The following is an 18,648-nucleotide window of genomic DNA, read 5'->3' as shown; positions in this document are numbered from 1 at the left end:
GAAGAGAGAGGACATAATGTGTAGCTTACATGTCACCCTAGAGCTGACAGGCCCTTTAAACTTTTTTTTTTAATGTAAACATTAGCACCGATCCTATCAGAATATAGATTAGAAGGTCCAAAATACAAAACGCATTTACAACTTTTAGTTATACAGCGAGGTATAATGGGTAGTATTAATACACGCCATGAAGATTGTGATGCGAGTAATGATCTCTGTATCACCTGGCTCCAGGATACAGTCGTCTGTAGATGAATCACTCCGATAACTCGCTTTATTAGAAGCTTTATGTCTCTGAATATTGTGTTTGGTTCTTATCACCACGGCAAGACAAAGTAATATAAAGGTAGTGCAGCAGAAGTGCTTAGCACTGGGGATCTGGATACAAATGGTTATTCCTTCGCACAATGTGTTTGCTGTTTATAACTTGCTGTTGGCAAATTTGATCTTGCAGGAAATTGAAGTAGTTAAAGTACACAGCTGTTATCCCTCTGCAGTGCTGAAAGCCTTTCAATATTGTCCCTAATACTGAAGACATTTAAAGGGAATGTCCCCCTCCGTATGCCATCATTCTTCGTTCTAGCCTTTAATAAATAGTATTGTCTTAGAAACTCATTATTATGTTTCGAGCTTGATTTTTATTTTATACAGAGCTACAAAGAGTTAAAGAGAACCTGTCACCAGAGGCCCTTTTTTGGATTTTTCCATGTCCTCACAGACTCTAAACCACATATCCCCAGTTTTTTATAAAATTTCTGATGTTTTTTGTTAAAAAAATTAATTAGTTCAAAGTTTACCTGGCTCCCTGCCAGCTTGTTTCTTGAGTCCCCGGGGGCATGTGCAGAAAGGAGCAGAGTCCTCCTTCCCTTGGGAAACACTTGTCATCCTTCACTTTGAAACACCACCCTCCTTTTACTCTCTCTTTGCTCCATCCCTCCCTTTCTTCCTGTTGAATTTCATACCATTGACCCCAACTTCACATGTCTATTGCTATTTCTTTAAATAAGCCCCACTTGTCCATGCAGATGATTGTAGCCATCGCATCTGTCAGCTCCCTCTTCCCTGCAGCTCCCTCTTTCTCCATGCTGCCATCATCTAAAGAATATCTTCTCTGATATCGAACAGAACAAGCATTGTGTTTCTAGGTGCCACATAAACTGAGATATCCATTGTTAAAGTTACAGTCCGGAGTGGGAGCTGTATGTGAAGACTCCCAAATGTAACGTTAACAGTTCATATCTCAAATTCTATGGCACATGGAAATAAAATCCTTGTGCAGAATATAAAATGACACCAGAACTTTGTTTCTAGGTGCCACGGTTCATAAGAATAGCAATTCGAAGTGTGTGCCCTTAGCGATTTCGGGTCCTAGACCCAACCAGAAGAGTTTCTGTTGGTCCCAATTTATCCAGTGGATGGACATGACTTCCGTTTTCCATAGAATTTCACTTCGTGTATTGTCTCCTGCTGCAAGAAGGCCAGTCATTACAAGGAGCGGGTTCCATCACCCTTTAGATCTTCTGGTTCTGGACAGGGCCTGAAATTGGAAATACCAGAGCAATGGAGGAACAGAGAAACAACCACGACCCCTGGGGGGTTTCCATTCATGTGTATATTTTAAGACCTTAAAAACCCTTCTCAGGAGACCTCACCCTAGTCCTGAGGTTCTATAGTTATGGCTCTTGGAATTTTCTATGTGAATTATTGGATCTCTCCCCTTTCCCCCCTAATAAGAGAGATCAGACCAGTACATGGACATGTGGAGGAGCATCGGTAATCACATTGCAGGCAACGGGGTAACGCCGTGTCCTCCACCTGAAAATGACTTGATGATTCATGGTCCATGTGCTTCTCACCTCAGCCACAGTCCTATTCATTTTGCTAATGAAACTAATTGCACACCAGAAATAATTGCTCCTAGGCAACCTTTATGTAGCCCATTCTCTAATCATAACACGATTTAGCCATGGAAATGACTATTATATACAGCCGGCATGTAAATGTCATGGGATAATAGATCACAGGGGACTAGAGGTTACGCAGGGCATCCCTGATATGTCTCCAAGATAATTTATCCATCAATATCTGTGAGTTAGGAGCCTATAATTACTGTACATTGATGTATTTCTGGCTCTTTTCTGCTCCAGACCATCATGAAGATCTCCAGGTGTTTCTTCACTCGTTAACCTTTTCCTCCCTAGGTCCTGCTCTGCTTCTCCAGGGACACGTCCGTTCTAGAACACTTTGCATACAGCAGTGCATCTCCACCAAAGTCTTACATCCGAGGTAAATTGCTACGTTTTCCCCAACTTCAGCTTGTTTCATAGGGATTGTTCCACTTTTTCTTGCGCAAAAATTTCTCTGGTCCCCACCATAGCCAAATAATCGAGATTTACGGGTATCAACTGTCTTCTCCAGTCCAGGACCACCCATCTGATAGTAGAATTAGCACTGTTTCTGGGTAGTTTCAGCACCCTATATGCTAATTTGGCACTATATTGTCAAATTGGGTGCTTCAGGGCTGAATAGGGCAGCCTGGCCATCTGACACTATCAGTTTACCACCGTAGAATCAGAAGCCGAGTTGTAAAACATAGTGAAATTTTGTTTCCTGCTGAATGCTTTATAGAGAACCTGTCACCAGGTCCCCGCAGGTCGGGTATAAAATGTCCTTTGTAGAATTCCCTCTTTTGTGTCCAATCTGACCCATTTAATCCCAAAAGTCAAGCAAATATGACTCTCCCTGCCTCATTTTCACATGAGACAAGTCAAGTTTTGTGGTTTCTGGTGTAGTGTCACTATCATCTTTTTCACTACTATCTTCTGTTCTGTAGCACCTAGAAACATGCTGCTCATGTCATATTCAAGGCATATACAGGCAGTCCCCGGGTTACATACAAGTCTGTAGGTCTGTAGGTTTGTTCTTAAGTTGAATTTGTATGTAAGTCGGAACTGTATATTTTACTATTGTAATCCCAGCCAGAACTTTTTTGGTCTCTGTGACAATTGGATTTTAAAAATGTTGGGTTGTCATAAGAATCAGGATTAACAATAAATCTTCACTACAGACACCTGTGATAAATGTTACAGCTGATCATTGTAGCCTGGGACTAAAGGACAATAAATTACCAACATCCAGAGGTCCGTTTGTAACTAGGGGTCGTCTGTAAGTCGAGTGTTCTTAAGTAGTGGACCACCTGTAGTTCCATGAGCTACAGAACTGGACCTACAGGCTGGAACAGGACCTTTTACCTGCAGCTTGCAGTTCCATCTATGTTTTTAGCGGCCTGCATCTCCGGTTCCGTAGCTCACAAAACCATAAGCCTTATGTGATATGAAAGATGAGATCTGACTCGCCAGATGTCTGTGGAAGGGGCATAAGGAGGTGGGAAGAGTGTGACATCACTGCGAAACTCTCTACCCCTTGACTTCATTCCAGAAGACTTACATTGAAGTGAGATTTAAAATGATTGTATAAAGAAGCTTAACAACATTCTTGTAGTGGTTATTAGGTCCATTTCTGCTGACAGGTTCCCTTTAAAGGAAACCTACCATCAAAATCCATCATAATAAAGCAGGGACACTTACTCATAAATCCAGGCACTGTGACTGTGGTAATTTTCTTCTATTTGTTATCCATGGCTTCCTTCTTCTAAAATCAACTTTAAGAATTATGCTAATGAGCTTGAACGGCTCCTGGGAATGTTACTAGAGCCCATTCATGCTGTAGCTTCACAGGCTGTTACACTGTCTTACCCTGCTGCCTGCTCAGCACTTCCTCTACCTGGCGTAATCTCTCTGCAGCAGAGGAAGTTTCTGTACACAGTGGGAAAGGGGAAGCGTACAGTGTAACAGTATGTGAAACTACAATACAGAGGAAGGAAGGATACCATGGATAACAAATATAATAAGATTACCACAGTCACGCTGCCTGGATCTGTGAGTAATGTCCCTGGTTTATCATGATGGATATTAATGGTAGATTTCCTTACCATTTGATTCATTACATATATTTTGCATTGATTTTGTCCTGAAAGGATTGTCATTTTTGGATTTTTTTTAAAAATGTGGGTTCTGAATGGGTTAAAAGTCATTTATTTGATAGTTTTTTTGCTTTATGGTTCCATCTGAATGGATGGGATATGAGCGCTCCGACAGTCACTTTCACAACATCTGTCCTTTTTTCGTCATATATAATGTGATCTTCATCATAGGCTGGCACCTGTGTTTTCGTTTTCTTTGTATTAGTAAAGCTAGTAAAAAAAAAAATAGTGTTTCTTTTGTTATTTCTGCTCTTTTAGCATCTGTTTTCTATATCTGATGTTCACTTCTTTCATTTACAGGAAAGCTTGGCCAGGAAGAGTTTGCTGTGGTCTACCCACCTAACGGTACGTTGTGCTGTGTCTCCCTCTAGTGGTGCACTGGGAGAATGCACACATAATATAAACCTGTAGAATGAACACAACAGTTATACAACACTTAGTTCTCGATATGTTTTGGCACAAGAATAATATCAGACACAGTTTCTAAGAGGATGGACGGAGAAGAGTATCTAGTACCTTGATAATACATTCTACTAGATAGGTAACATGGGGGGATTTAGTGGCTAAGACCTAAGTGCCTCAAAACTGTGTAGAGATTATGTTCCTCTGTGTAGTAGTAGAGACCATTGTTTTTTGTAAAAAATACATGTACCATCACGAATGTGACCAAACAAAACGGTTTAGCAGCACTTTAGGATTCCTCCACATGGTTGCTTGCAATAAAAACCTTCTTTATTGGTTACAGATAAAACATCACGAGTGTGACAGCTGGGATTCATTTCTACCAGGAGAGGCAGTAGATACAAGATCTTTTTGTAGTGGCTGTGCCTGGAATAACAGCTTTCTGTAGCTCCGCCTCCTTTATTATACAAATGTCTCATTGCAAGAAAAGCCTCTATGGTTGAGGATTCTTCCTTTTCCTTCTGGCGCTGCATTCTTCTGAATGCTACAGACATTGATGTATACAGAAACATTGGGGTTCTGAGCTCCCCGAGTGTGATCGCATGAAAGTATACTAATAAATAAATGAAAGGTTATGTCCACCATAGCCAAAGTAGGATATTACATCTGATAATAAAGATTATTATAATGATTATGAGTGTTGTAAGCATTTTTCCAATACACTTTAATAAGAAGTTCTGCTTAGTTTGTAAAGAAGACGGCTCCAATGCTCCCTCTTGTAGAGAGCTATATTCCTACCTGTATAGCGTGTGTCTATGGAGGTTACTATGACTTACATCTAATCTCCCTCCCGTGTATGTTTACCCATTTCTAAGAATTGAAGAGTAACTGCTCAATTTTCAGTTGATGAAAGGGTTAACACTCACTGCTCAGAGTTGTGTAAAGAAACAGGAGAGGAGAGAGAGTTCTAGGCTGGTAGGCAGATCAGCCTTGACAACGGAGAAGCAAAGACATTAGTAAAGGGCATTGTGCAGCCTGTTTTTTTACAAATTAAGCCACATTTTTTAAAAAGTATATTTGAAAAATGTTCAAAATACCTCCTCCCACACAATAATATAAAAGATCTGAAATGACAGTTACCGATTTAGCATTCACACCTACAACCATTAAAGGAAATCTACCTCAAGCATCATATACCAGGGGCACTTACTCATTGATCCAGGCACCATGACTGTGATAATCTTGTTATCCATGGCCTCCTTCATTCTAAAATCCACTTTTATATTTATGCTAATGAGAGCCACTCTGTGCTGAAGCTTCACAGGCTGTTACACTGTACAGGAGCACTCCCTCTTCCCACTGTGTGAGATTATAGCAGGCAGAGGGAGAGGGAAGTACTCACTGTACGGTGTAACAGCCTGTGAATCCGTAGTAAAACGGGCTTTGGTAATGCCATTATTAAGGCTATTATTAGCATAATTTAAAAACTCCTGTTTTAGAAGGAAAAATGAAGCTAATTGATTCACACAAGTTGCAATAGCGAGAACAGCCACTTCACAATATATGGCGGTGTTCTTGATGAGAAGTGAAGATACTTCTCCACTCGTCTGACTGCTGCTGATCACACCTGCCACGTGTATCTAAAAATGGACGATCATTAAGAAATACTGGACTTCTGTGGACCCTGCGAGTCCCTGTACCCTATCCGAACGTTTCTATCATTCCATATGGTGGAAAGTAAATAACCGCTACACACAATGGGCACCACCATTATCCTCATTATATACTGTGGGCAAACTCTGCACTCACATGTCAGTCTCCACTCTCCACCAGCTAATCACAGGGAAAGGTTTGTAAGAACTGAGCGCTAAACCTTGTGGTGCGAGGAAACATGATCTTTATGGACCGGATACTGTCTCACTAAATGGTATACAAATAATCATATTAGATGGCAATAGCAATAGTGAGCACATTGTATACACAATTATTCTACTGTCTGTAAAAGCTGATAAAATAACACGTGTAGCCGATTCCGACTTGAACAGCTGAAGACATTCTGAATGTTCCTCCCGCTGTATTATATGTGACTTGTTATCTCCTGAATGACGTTTTATGTGATCTGTTTGTTTTCAAGGTGTGATACCTTTTCATGGATTCTCTATGTATGGTAAGTGTGTTCCTGAACTAGTAAAATATATCATAAACAGTCATGCATGTATATATATATATATATCTGTGTGTATGTGTATATATATATTATGTGCACAAAGTCCATATTGACAGCCCTTAGCTGACCAAACACAGAAGTGTAATGTTCTGTTCATGGAATAAGGAAATGTTATCATGAGACAAACCAAAGACCGGAGCTGATCTTGGCAGAGTGAAAACTCTTTAAAGGAAATCTACCATCAGGATGAAGGACAGTAAACCAAGCACACTTACATGCTGGTGTGTGCCCCCTATGGCAGGATCTGCTCTTCTTATACCCCCATTTAAGAAAAAGAAAACTTTAAAACATTATGAAAATGATCATGTGGGGCTCCAGTCTCCATCATCTATGCATAATTAAAAAAAAAACATTTTCATGTAAAATTTAGAGCCGAAGAACCTTAAAGAAGAGTTTCTCCTATCAAAGGGGGCACACACCACTATGTCGGTGTGTTTGGTTTACTATCCATCATCTTGATGGTAGATGTAAATGGGGCTGTCTGAGATGCCCAGTGGGTATGAAAATAACAAGCCGCATTTACTCGCCTCACTCAGGCGTTCAGGTGCAGCTTCTATCGCCACCAGTTTATATACAGCCTACAGACTGCAGCCAAAGGTTGTAGCGGGCATACAGCTCGGACTGTGACATCACCGCTGAGCCTCTGTATACGAACAGAGGCCGGACAATGCGTTGAGTGTCAGAGTCTCCACAGACTGCTACTCAGCAATCACTATAATGGCAGGACCCAGGCTGTTTTAGTGCAGAGGTAATTTGGCACTTACACTTCAGTACAATTATATTGCAGTATATTTTGTGGGAGATCAGACCCCGCAGTTCAAGAACCCGATGGGGCTTAAAAAATGGGGAATAAAGAATAAATAAAACTGTAAAGAAAAAAACAAAGACGAGACCCAACCCTTCCTTTTCTTAGAATAAATAGTCACTATAAAAAAAACACATTACTGTATTTTTCAAACTAAAAATCCTTTGATTTTATCAGAAATCAATGGTGCGCCTTATAGTCCAGTGCGCCTTATATATGAACCTTACTTACAGACAACATCTGCCTTGAACTGTGCACAGGTCTGCCACCTGCTGGTCATTCTTCCTTATAATCAGGTGTGCCTTATAATCGGGTGCGCCTTATAATCGGGTGCGCCTTATACTCCAGTGCGCCTTATATATGAACCTAGACGTTTTAGCAGGTATTTATTGATGGTGCGCCTTATACTCCGGTGCGCCTTATAGTCCGAAAAATACTGTAACCTGTTCAGAACCCACATATACCGAAATGTCCTATCTATCGAAATATAAAAAATGTAAAAATAATTATCCTATACAAGAAACATCATAACGGGAAAGAAAACTTCTGAATCTCCCCTTTTTTTTTTAGGGGTGTCAGAAAATGTTGATGCAGAGGGAAAAAAAAATTCCCTCTCCCCTAAAGTGGAAGAATAAAGCTATATAAATTTATATCGACATAATCATAATAGTATAAAGAATATTGTGAAACAATGAAGAAATTGGTTCATCATTCATAGATTCATAATGGACCTGTAGTTCTAATGATGATGAAAAATAAACGTATAAAACACACGGTAATTGTATCTAACCCCTTGTATATAATGCTAAAAAACCCTAATGTAGTAGCAATGACAAAATACAACAGATATAACTAATGCTGAAAAGCAGTGATGAGATCACGTGATGTTTTCATGTGAGGACGGGTGTGGAATTTTAATGGAGGAGCTTTCCTGTTGCGGACACATATGTAAAGCCTTGGCACCAGTCGTGTTTATGTAAGAGCTCACACTCTTCCTGTGCCGCTCCTGCGTTTTGGAGGTGTCATAACTACAAACACACTGGAGATTAATGGCTCACATCTCTAGACTTTCCTGTCTTTGTATGACATAAGCCGGGAATTTCTAGAAAATGAGCAAAAACACAGAGCGGCACAAAAGCAAATAGTCTCCAAGTCAATGGAAATGGAATAGTATCAGCAGAACTACACTAATAATAATAATAAACGGATAAACACAAAACTATCTGACAATAGTGCGCGGGTGCAGGCGAAGGGGGAAAATCTAGAAAATGAGGTGTAAGTATAGAATAGATTGAAGAAATGTGGAAAAGGTGTAACAACCGTGATCGTGTGCAGCCAGACAAACCGAGAATAGGAGAAGAAATCTGCTATGATTCAGCAATAAAGTAACTGGATTTCTTTCTTTAGGATTATGGTGGATGTGATGCTTAAACAATGGCTTCTTTCTTCCAAAAACCACAGGTAGTTTGTGGCATTGCTTTTCTATCTGGCGGAGCTGTAATACCAGCACAAACCATGGTCAGGGTTATACAGTTTTCCAATATACTTTCTGTATCAATTCCTCCAAATTTTCTAGAACCCTGCATGATGTCATTCCATAAGAAGCTTCATTGTTTACTTCCTGTGGATAAAAAAATGATCCCTGGTCACGTGATATCACACAGGTGCACAGCTCGTTTTTTCCAGGGTCATGTGATGCCACACAGGTGCACGGCTCATAATATCCCTGGTCATGTGATGTCACACAGGTGCACGGCTAGTTATATCCCTGGTCATGTGATGTCACACAGGTGCACGGCTCGTTACATCCCTGGTCATGTGATGTCACACTGGTGCACGGCTCGTTACATCCCTGGTCATGTGATTTCACACTGGTGCACAGCTTGTTTTATCCCTGGTCATGTGATATCACACAGGTGCGCGGCTAGTTATATCCCTGGTCATGTGATGTCACACAGGTGCACGGCTCGTTACATCCCTGGTCATGTGATGTCACACTGGTGCACGGCTCGTTACATCCCTGGTCATGTGATTTCACACTGGTGCACAGCTTGTTTTATCCCTGGTCATGTGATATCACACAGGTGCACGGCTCATTATATCCCTGGTCATGTGATGTCACACAGGTGCACGGCTCGTTACATCCCTGGTCATGTGATGTCACACAGGTGCACGGCTCGTTACATCCCTGGTCATGTGATTTCACACTGGTGCACAGCTTGTTTTATCCCTGGTCATGTGATATCACACAGGTGCGCGGCTAGTTATATCCCTGGTCATGTGATGTCACACAGGTGCACGGCTCGTTACATCCCTGGTCATGTGATGTCACACAGGTGCACGGCTCGTTACATCCCTGGTCATGTGATGTCACACAGGTGCACGGCTCGTTACATCCCTGGTCATGTGATTTCACACTGGTGCACAGCTTGTTTTATCCCTGGTCATGTGATATCACACAGGTGCTCGGCTCATTATATCCCTGGTCATGTGATGTCACACAGTTGTACGGCTCGTTATATTCCTGGTCATGTGATATCACACAGGTGCGCGGCTCGTTATATCCCTGGTCATGTGATGTCACACAGGTGCATGGCTCATTGTATCCCTAGTCATGTGATGTCACACAAGTACACGGCTCGTTATATCCCTGCTCATGCGGTGTCACACAGGCGCCTGGCTCGTTATATCCCTGGTAATGTGATGTCACACAGGTGCATCACATGACCATGGATATAACGAGCTGTACACCTGTGTGATATCATATGACCAGGAACCAGTGTTTATCGACCAGAAGTAAACCATAAAACTTCCGCAAGCAGAGATCTAGAACACTGTGCGGAATTTATATGGAAAATATATTGGAAAATTGTATAACTTTTAATTTCACAAACAATATCAATTATTTGCTGAACGTGGAGAATGCCTTTAACTGATCATGTACTTAATATGAGGAAAAGTTTAGTATGATTGTATGATGGTAAATGTTTAGTACCAAGGTGACTACCTGCACTCTTACAGCTAATCATGGAACGATTTGTATCGTTTGCATAGCGATCTGATGGTTGTTAACTTTTTGTTTGTATATTTTAGTGGCTCCATTATGTTTCTTGTATCACGAGCCCGCCAAATTATATCAAGTATTCCGCGAGATGTATGTGCGCTACTTCTTCAGGCTCCACTCCATCTCCTCACATATATCTGTAAGTCACCGCTGGGTGGGTTCTGTTTTATGAATCAAAAATATTACTATAAAAATAGTATTTTCTCGGGAAGCTTGTCACCTCACAGCAAGAAATCATCTGCAAGAAATATACAAACCATTCCCGAGTTCTTCAGTGAAATATATGTAGAAACCAAATGGGTGAGTAGGACGGAGAAGGAACATGTAGCCACCACCAGCTCATGGTAACAGCTGGCTGGTAATGGCTTCAGCTGGCAGAGCTATGGACCCATCCCTGGACATATGGACTCGAAGGGATTAAAATGAACAAATTACATTATTTACATTTTAAATAATTGGCAGCTAAATTATGGTATGTGTTAGTCTGTTCAGCAACTTTTGCTCCATGACATGGTGTCTTGGAATAGAACACTATGCAGAGTATGTTTACCTCCTCCTGCTCTATAACATGCTGCCATTAGATGGGACACTATGTACAATCTGCTCAGCTCCTTCTGCTCTATAAAATGCTGCCTGCAGATAGGACACGGTGTACAATTTATGCAGCTTTTCCTGCTCTATAACATGCTGCCTGCAGATAGGACACAGTGTATTATTTATGCAGCTTTTCCTGTTCTATAACATGCTGCCTGAAGAAGGGACACAGTGTACAATTGCTTGTTCATTGCTCAGGGACTATTGCTCAGTTGTCTTATATTTGTGCCGTTTGATGAAGTACGGGTTGTGCGGTTATTACACGCTGAAGATAACAATGTGATTTCTCATGTAGGGGATAATGTCGCTGTGTCTGCTGTTTGAGACTCTTCTACAGACTCACCTTCCACAACTCTTTTATCACCTGCGGGAGATTGGCGCACAACCGTATGTTGTTTCTCGATTATTTCTCACATTTATGTCACATTTACTATTTTAAAGGACATCTACCACCAGGATGACGGATTGTAAACCAAGAACACTGACATTTTGGTGTGTGCCCCCTCTGGCAGGATCTGCTCCTCTCTTAGCTTCTTATGCCTTTTAAAAAAAGTTGTTTTAAAATTATGCAAATGAGCGTGATGGGCCCCAGGCTCCATAGATGTTAATGGAGCCTGGAGCCCCACAGGCTTATTTGCATAATTTTTAAACCTTTTTTTCTTAAAAACAAGGGAATAAGAAGCTAAGAGAAGAGCAGATCCTGCCAGAGGGGGCGCACACCAGTATTTTTTTTTTTTTTTATCCTTGACGCATCAGTATGTCAGTGTGCTTGGTTTATCCTTGATTAGACAGCAACGTAATTGATCAAATCGAGAGCGATGCTGACATGTTATCTCTCAGTAGTACTATGATGACTTTTTATTTTAAGGAAAGCTATTAACATAAGTGAAAAAAATAACTAGCAAATTAGAATTTCCATATAAGATATGTAAAAATGGTAAAAATTTAAAAATAACGTATCCCACTGCGTAGTTTCGAACCGAACAATACTTAAAAGGAATCACTTTTGTCCATAATAAAATTCAGGCACTGTTAGTTATAAACCCTGGAGATCTGTGTAACCATTGTGTGTTATAGTATGTATTAGAATGACTGACTGCGAACATTTAACTTTTAATTAAGGTTTGTTGCTCCTGCAAGTGCTCTGGGGTGGGTCTTTCAGCCTGAGGAGCTTTTTCCCCTTTGCAATGAACTGTTTGACAGCCCCTCCCCTGACAGGAGCTACACAACTGGATTATGACTTGACTTTTCACAGTCCTGTCACTACTAACAACACACAAGGTAAGACCATACAGATCTCCAGGACCTATACTTAACACTGACTGCAGCTTTATATGGTCAACACTGCTGACAGATTCCCTTTAGCCTCCACTTGTCAAATAAATGGTTCCATCTTAAATTACCATTTTGAGTTCAACCAGCAAAAAAACAAGCCCTAACACAGTTTCGCGGGTAGAAAAATAAATTTTTTTTTTATTGTGCAGAAGCCAAAAAAATTAAAACATTTGAAAAAAATGAATACAAATGTGATGTCTACTGAAATTAAGTTGTCTTGTTATTGATACTTCACCACGAACACTCCAGTGTTAAAAAAAAGGGAGAAGTGAATTAAAGGGGCTGTCCACTTTTAATGTCATGAATTAGACATGTCTCTGTACCTGTTCCTTTGCCTCCTTTGAGAGCTTCAGTCTTTCCCTGTTCTCACCATGCTGCCCTCTGCAGATAAACACAACTTCCTGTCTCTCATTTTTTTTTTTTGTCCGCCCTAATGGTTTCACCCCCTGTGCCTCTTTCTCTGACAGACACAGGGAGAGGTGGAGGGAGCAGGATGTGTTATAATCTCCTCCTGCAGCTCCTCCTATTCATCAGTGCTTACACTTGTTAACAAAGAATCACAGAGAGTCTGTAGAGAGCACAAAAGGAAGTGGCAGGACTGCTGAATCACTTGATGAACATTCAGGGATTATTTTTACACATCACGGCACATGGGCAATTTATGTAATCGAGTGGCCAATGCCTGATGTAGGCATCAAGACCTTCCAACTTTTTGGTTCCTGTGAAAAGGCCCTCACTTATCATTACTCATGTAAAATATATCAACATGAAAATCTCTTTATTCAATTCAGATTATATTCCTCATAACACAAGTATATGGTCGATTGTTACAAATCGTAACAAAATAATAATTTCTTTTGGAACGTTACTTGTATGTCATGTAGGCTGCGCATTTCCTTTAAGTGGATGGTTCGAGGTTTTTCCGGCTACTTGGCTACAGACCAGCTTCTTCTGTTGTGGGACAGGATCCTCGGATACAACTCTTTGGAGATCCTTGCAGGTAAGACCCATTGATATAAAGTATATAACACAGCGGATGAGGCAGTGTACATAATGCAATCTGCTAGGGTTTGTCATACTGTCCTATAGGCCCATAAGCCAAGTGTCCAGGATATAGCACTGTCCACACTACCAAATAAGTGCCCCCTTCAGAGGTTTTGCTAGCATTCAACAAGTTAATAGGAAATCTACCATCAAAATGAGGCATGATAAACCAGGGACACTACTCATAGATCCAGGCACCGTGACTGTGGGAATCTTCTTATATTTGTAATGCACAGCCGCCTCCTACTGTGTGTTGATTCTTCATCTACTGCCTTTAGATTATATCAGGCAGAGGGAGGGAGAGAAGTACTGAGGAAGCTCGGAGAGGCTCTGGCAACGCCCCCTCCAGAGCCCTTCTGGCTCATTAGCATAATGTTAGAGTTGATTTTAGGAGAAAGGGGGCCATGGATAACAAACACACAGTCACAGTCCTGACCAGAGATGTAACAGCTGGAGAGACTTTGTTAAACTTTCTAATATAGTGAGGTTTTTCACACTAATTTGACCACAAGGGGCAGTGTTTGATTTATTTATTTTTTTGTTGCATCCCGTTCCCTTCCATTAGCCTTGTGAGCTACAATAATCTTCTTGCATATCTCATTCATATGTGAGTTGGCAGTGGGAGCGTGAGAATGATCTCTCCAGATGGGAGCTGCCGTCTTCACTGGTTGCTGTGTGCGCTACGTGTTTCTTTGCTGCACTCCCTCACTAGTTCCCTTGTGGACACTTTCTGCACCTAGTATATTCCCTGCTTACCACTGTGAGCCTATTGCAAATTAGCATTTCAGTGCACTGTGGGCGGGGTCACGCAGCCTGGGGCACCCTCTCTTGTCCAGCTTGTGCACTGACAATCATGGCTTGGACGCATTAGGCAGTACACTGAACTTCACAGCCGCGCTTATTGTGCACTAAAATGCTAATTTACATCTAAATAAGGAAGATCCTGATGCCTGTAGGAACGGCATGCTTATGCAGGGCACCTCACCTACAATGTCACGTGTTTAGGTTGTATGTGAATGATAAACTGAAAAAACTCCTTCCAGCCTTTAACCTTTAATGGTCCCTTTGTAAAATTATGCAAATGAGCCTGAGGGGTTCCAGGCTCCATAGGTGTTAATAGAGCCTGGAGCCCCTCTGACTCATTTGCATAATTTTAAAGTCTTTTTTTTTTCTTTAATTAAAAACCAGGTCTCACAAGTAGGTTCAAGAAGAGCAGATCCTGCCAGAGGGAGCTTACACCAGGATGTCAGTGTACTTGATATACAATCCTTCATCCTGGTAGATTTCCTTTAAAAACATATATCTGGCCATATGGACATTTCTTACTGAGGTGTGAGACTACATATCAGTCTATGGAGAGGGGAGGGGGAACAGTGAGTCACAGCAGCTAGGTGTCTCTCTATCCACCAACTCAGGGAGCATTGTGATTATTATTCCCTTTACACCAACTCCATGCCATGCTGGCCTAGAGGGGTGGGAAGGGGGACACGGCTGGCGGTGTGGTTAGTGAACAACGCGCACCTGTGCACTACCGTGAATGTGCGCGTGGATTGTGCACAAAACTACTCCATATGTCAGGAGGCCTAAGCATCTTGATGTATTCAGACATAAGACATATAATTGTCAGAGACTTTATTATTCTTCACTGGACCTCCTAACTTTTGGCTTTATACTTTGGTGCTATGATTGTAGACCAAACTTTATTTTCCAAGGTCAGACACTGGATGTGTTACTAACATTTCCCGTCCTATAGATATACAGTAAATACATGGAACAAAGTCCCAAACTAGTGACCATACACTCTGACATATTTGCTTTACATCACTGGCTGGTTTATGTGTCACTTATTAGGTGACACGTTTTGCAAGGATCCTGGCTGTTAGTTACTTGAAAAAGTTTGCACTCAACTTTTTATTTAACTTTGTTAGCTGGCTTGTACATGGCTTCTGTATGACACCGTCTTTTCGGTCATCATTGAAGTGACATAGGATAGCGTTCTATTTTATTATATAGAGGAAGGGTCCTTGCAAATATGAGCGGTTTTGGGAGGCAGAGACTTAATCATGGAGGATATTCGTGTAGGAGCAAGTGTGAGGAATAGGGAGGCTGTCACTGAAAGTGGAGAACTTTATTTTAATCACTGTAACCGATCTTACTGGATATATTCACATTCAGGGATGGGATGCAGTTTTAAGAGTCAGTCTCTTCCTTCTTATTTGCCTCTTAGGCTAAGTATTCTACATGCTGGGCAGCTCACAGTTTGGTTAGAGCTTATTATTTGGCAGGATAACCTCTAAGGTCCTGTTTTTGGGGTTAGTACAAATGGAGGTTTTCCACTGCTCTTGCTTCTTCCAAAAAGAGAGAAGTATGCAGCTCTTTGTGCACAGCCTACCAGGGCCACACACATAATTTATGAAGCAAATACATTTTTTTTATGTTAGACTTCTCCTACCTCAGTGCCAGGGCTTATCTAGCCTGACACTAGTGTTGAAAATTCCCCCAGTACTTACTTAAAAAGGACGTGTCCGGTCCATTTGGGACACTAAACTAACTACAGGTCCTTATGGACCTCTGGTTTAGGGTCTCAAAGCTATCTTCTTGAAGCCTGTACATCGAAAAAAATGTACGGTACAGTACCGTGCTTGTGCAGTGAAGTCGGGGTGTAATCACTTGCCACAACAAGGAACAAGCTAGGTATTACTTTTTTTTTTTTCCTTTTTGTTTTTTTTTTAAACCACAGCTCAAAAATACTACAGGGCAATTTGTAACACTGGTTCATAAGGACCTGAGGGTGGTTTAGTGTCTCAAATCGCAATGTCAGGTTCCCTTTAATACTTTGTTTTTTATTCTCTACTGGTATCAGGAAAACCCTTAAGGAACTGGGGCAGGGTTGTTAAAAAATAGAACCTATACCTACCTGCCCTGGCTCTCTGTTTCCTCATCGCTCTAAAACTTTGTTTTAGGCAATAAAAAACTCCCAGGGGTCTCGGGCCTGCTTTGGGCAATGAGTGACCTCATTGGACAACACCAGAACAACAAACAAAGTGACGTCTCATGGCCCAAAGAAACCACGCATTGGACTAAGCAGGTCCCATGATGCCCCAGGACCTCTAGTTGGTTACAGAGCCTGGTTGTGTCTGAGCAGCGCAGGAACTGGGGTATGCGTAAGTATGCTTTTTATTTTCAACCCTGGAATACCCATTTGATAAAAATATGTACAACAATTGAATTATGTGCACATATTAATATGCTTGCATTATAGTATATACTCTCCCAGATATTAGGTCAGCAATGATGAATCCTGCTATGTAGATGAAAGACCACCAGACTAATTGGAATGGTTAAAGCTGGAAGTGGTACACAAGTAACCATTATGGCCTTACAGGAAATCTACCATAAAAATCTGTCATGATAAACCAGGAACACTAATAGATCCAGACGCCATGACTGTGGGAATCTTCTTATATTTGTTATCCATGGCCTCCACCTAACACTGTAAAGGAGCACTTCCCTTTCGCACTATGTGCTGACACTTTCTCTGCTGCCGCAAGATTACATCACGCAGATGGAGGAGGGAAGTGCTGAGGGAGCAGAGGAGAAGGATGAGACAGTGTAACAGCCTGTGAAGCCACACAGCACGGACGGGCTTTGGTAACGTCCCCCAGAGCACTTCTGGTTTATTAGCATACTTTTAAAAGTTAATTTTTAGAAGGACGGAGGCCATGAATAACAAGATTGCCAGTGCCTGGATCTGTGAGTAAGTGTCCCTGGTTTAAATACCAACATGTTTACATTGTTACAGTTTGCACATGAGGAATGATCCCTAACCAGTAGTGTAGTCAGGACATGAGAAGCCAGAGAAGATACTTCCATAGAATGGGTCATCATATCAGATATTTGGGGTTCCAACTCTCAATACCTCCACTGATTGTAGAGCTCTGTCACTATATCTAGCCCCGAGAATGGAGCGGGAATCTGAACTGAAATAACTCCACTTAAAGGGGTTGTCCAACCTTAAATAGATTTAGGAGAGATTAGTAATATCTGTCACCCCGGACCCCCATTGATCAGCTGTTCTTAGATTCGGGTGCAGAAGCTGCATTGTGTTTCTTCCAGTGACAGCAGCTTCATTCCTATTCGGGAAAGCCTTCTCCTGCTAGAAATGAAATGAAGAACTATTTTTGTAAATGTGTCTTTCTCTTTAAGATAGCGATATGGATTCCTGTGGTGTTCATTGGACTCCCGTTATAGACTATTACTACGTCTCCGCAATTGAACTACAACTCTCATAATTCTCGTGCAGAGTCCAGTCACATTGTAATCGGAGACACATAGTCTTGGGACTTGACTCCGCAGTATTTATTTTACTGGATTATATTCAATCTACTGGTGGTGGGTATACGGCATCCGTATGAAGGTGGGGGGTGGGGTGAGGGGGTCGCATGTGGCACGAAGTAATGACAAATTACTCATATAGGTAATTAGTAGGTCAGTAGTTGAAATATTCTACATTGTTTTTCCAGTGCTGGCAGCTGCTGTGTTTGCTTTCCGAGCAATGAACCTGATGGAGGTGACATCACTGGCCGCTGCTGAAGTAAGGATAAGTTACACTCCGATGAGATTGAAATAGTTCCTGAGACGTTGCCAAGCAAGGAAACCTAAGCTTCACATGTTCCTCTGAAGAAATGCAAGCCTCGCTGCCTAGATTCTTACTGACTACACATTGAAATCAAGCTGTGCCCCAGTGCAAAGGGCCTATAGCTGTTGACGTGTGGTTGGGATTGTATAACGTACCGATTGTCACGTCACTTGTCTTTACATTTTTTTGTTTCCGTTTCTATCATCAAATTCTATTTTTCTATATTTTTTTTTTATTTTTTGACTATTTTTTTTGCAATTTATTTAATACTTTTTGTATTCCATATTGCTTTTTTATTCAGTTTCACTCCCCAAGATTTGTACTTTTTTTTTTTTTTTTTTTTTTTTTTTAAATATTCCACTTTTGTTTTCATGAAATATATTTAAGCTGGGAAGCGAGCGCATTGATGAGTCACATTGCTAGACTGGAGATTGAGCTGTTAAATGAATATTGCTCACGACGTAGGCACAGGATTCATAATGTGCCGGTATTTTTA

General features: G+C 41.2%; 1 protein-coding gene across 1 annotated transcript in view; it reads left to right on the top strand.

Annotated features, from left to right (window-relative positions):
• The window catches only part of TBC1D19 (TBC1 domain family member 19), a 79,154-nt gene that overhangs the window by 57,568 nt on the left and 2,938 nt on the right, over positions 1 to 18,648 (top strand). The window contains exons 14-20 of the mRNA XM_072125984.1: positions 2,202 to 2,286; positions 4,343 to 4,387; positions 6,579 to 6,611; positions 10,570 to 10,679; positions 11,430 to 11,521; positions 13,354 to 13,469; positions 18,037 to 18,107. Of these exons, the coding sequence (XP_071982085.1) occupies positions 2,202 to 2,286; positions 4,343 to 4,387; positions 6,579 to 6,611; positions 10,570 to 10,679; positions 11,430 to 11,521; positions 13,354 to 13,469; positions 18,037 to 18,107 (552 nt within the window). The remainder of the gene's footprint in view (positions 1 to 2,201; positions 2,287 to 4,342; positions 4,388 to 6,578; positions 6,612 to 10,569; positions 10,680 to 11,429; positions 11,522 to 13,353; positions 13,470 to 18,036; positions 18,108 to 18,648) is intronic.

The sequence above is a fragment of the Engystomops pustulosus genome, chromosome 1, assembly GCF_040894005.1.
Source record: "Engystomops pustulosus chromosome 1, aEngPut4.maternal, whole genome shotgun sequence".
Classification (NCBI taxonomy): Eukaryota; Metazoa; Chordata; class Amphibia; order Anura; family Leptodactylidae; genus Engystomops; species Engystomops pustulosus.
This window is presented reverse-complemented; position numbering and strand designations above follow the sequence as displayed.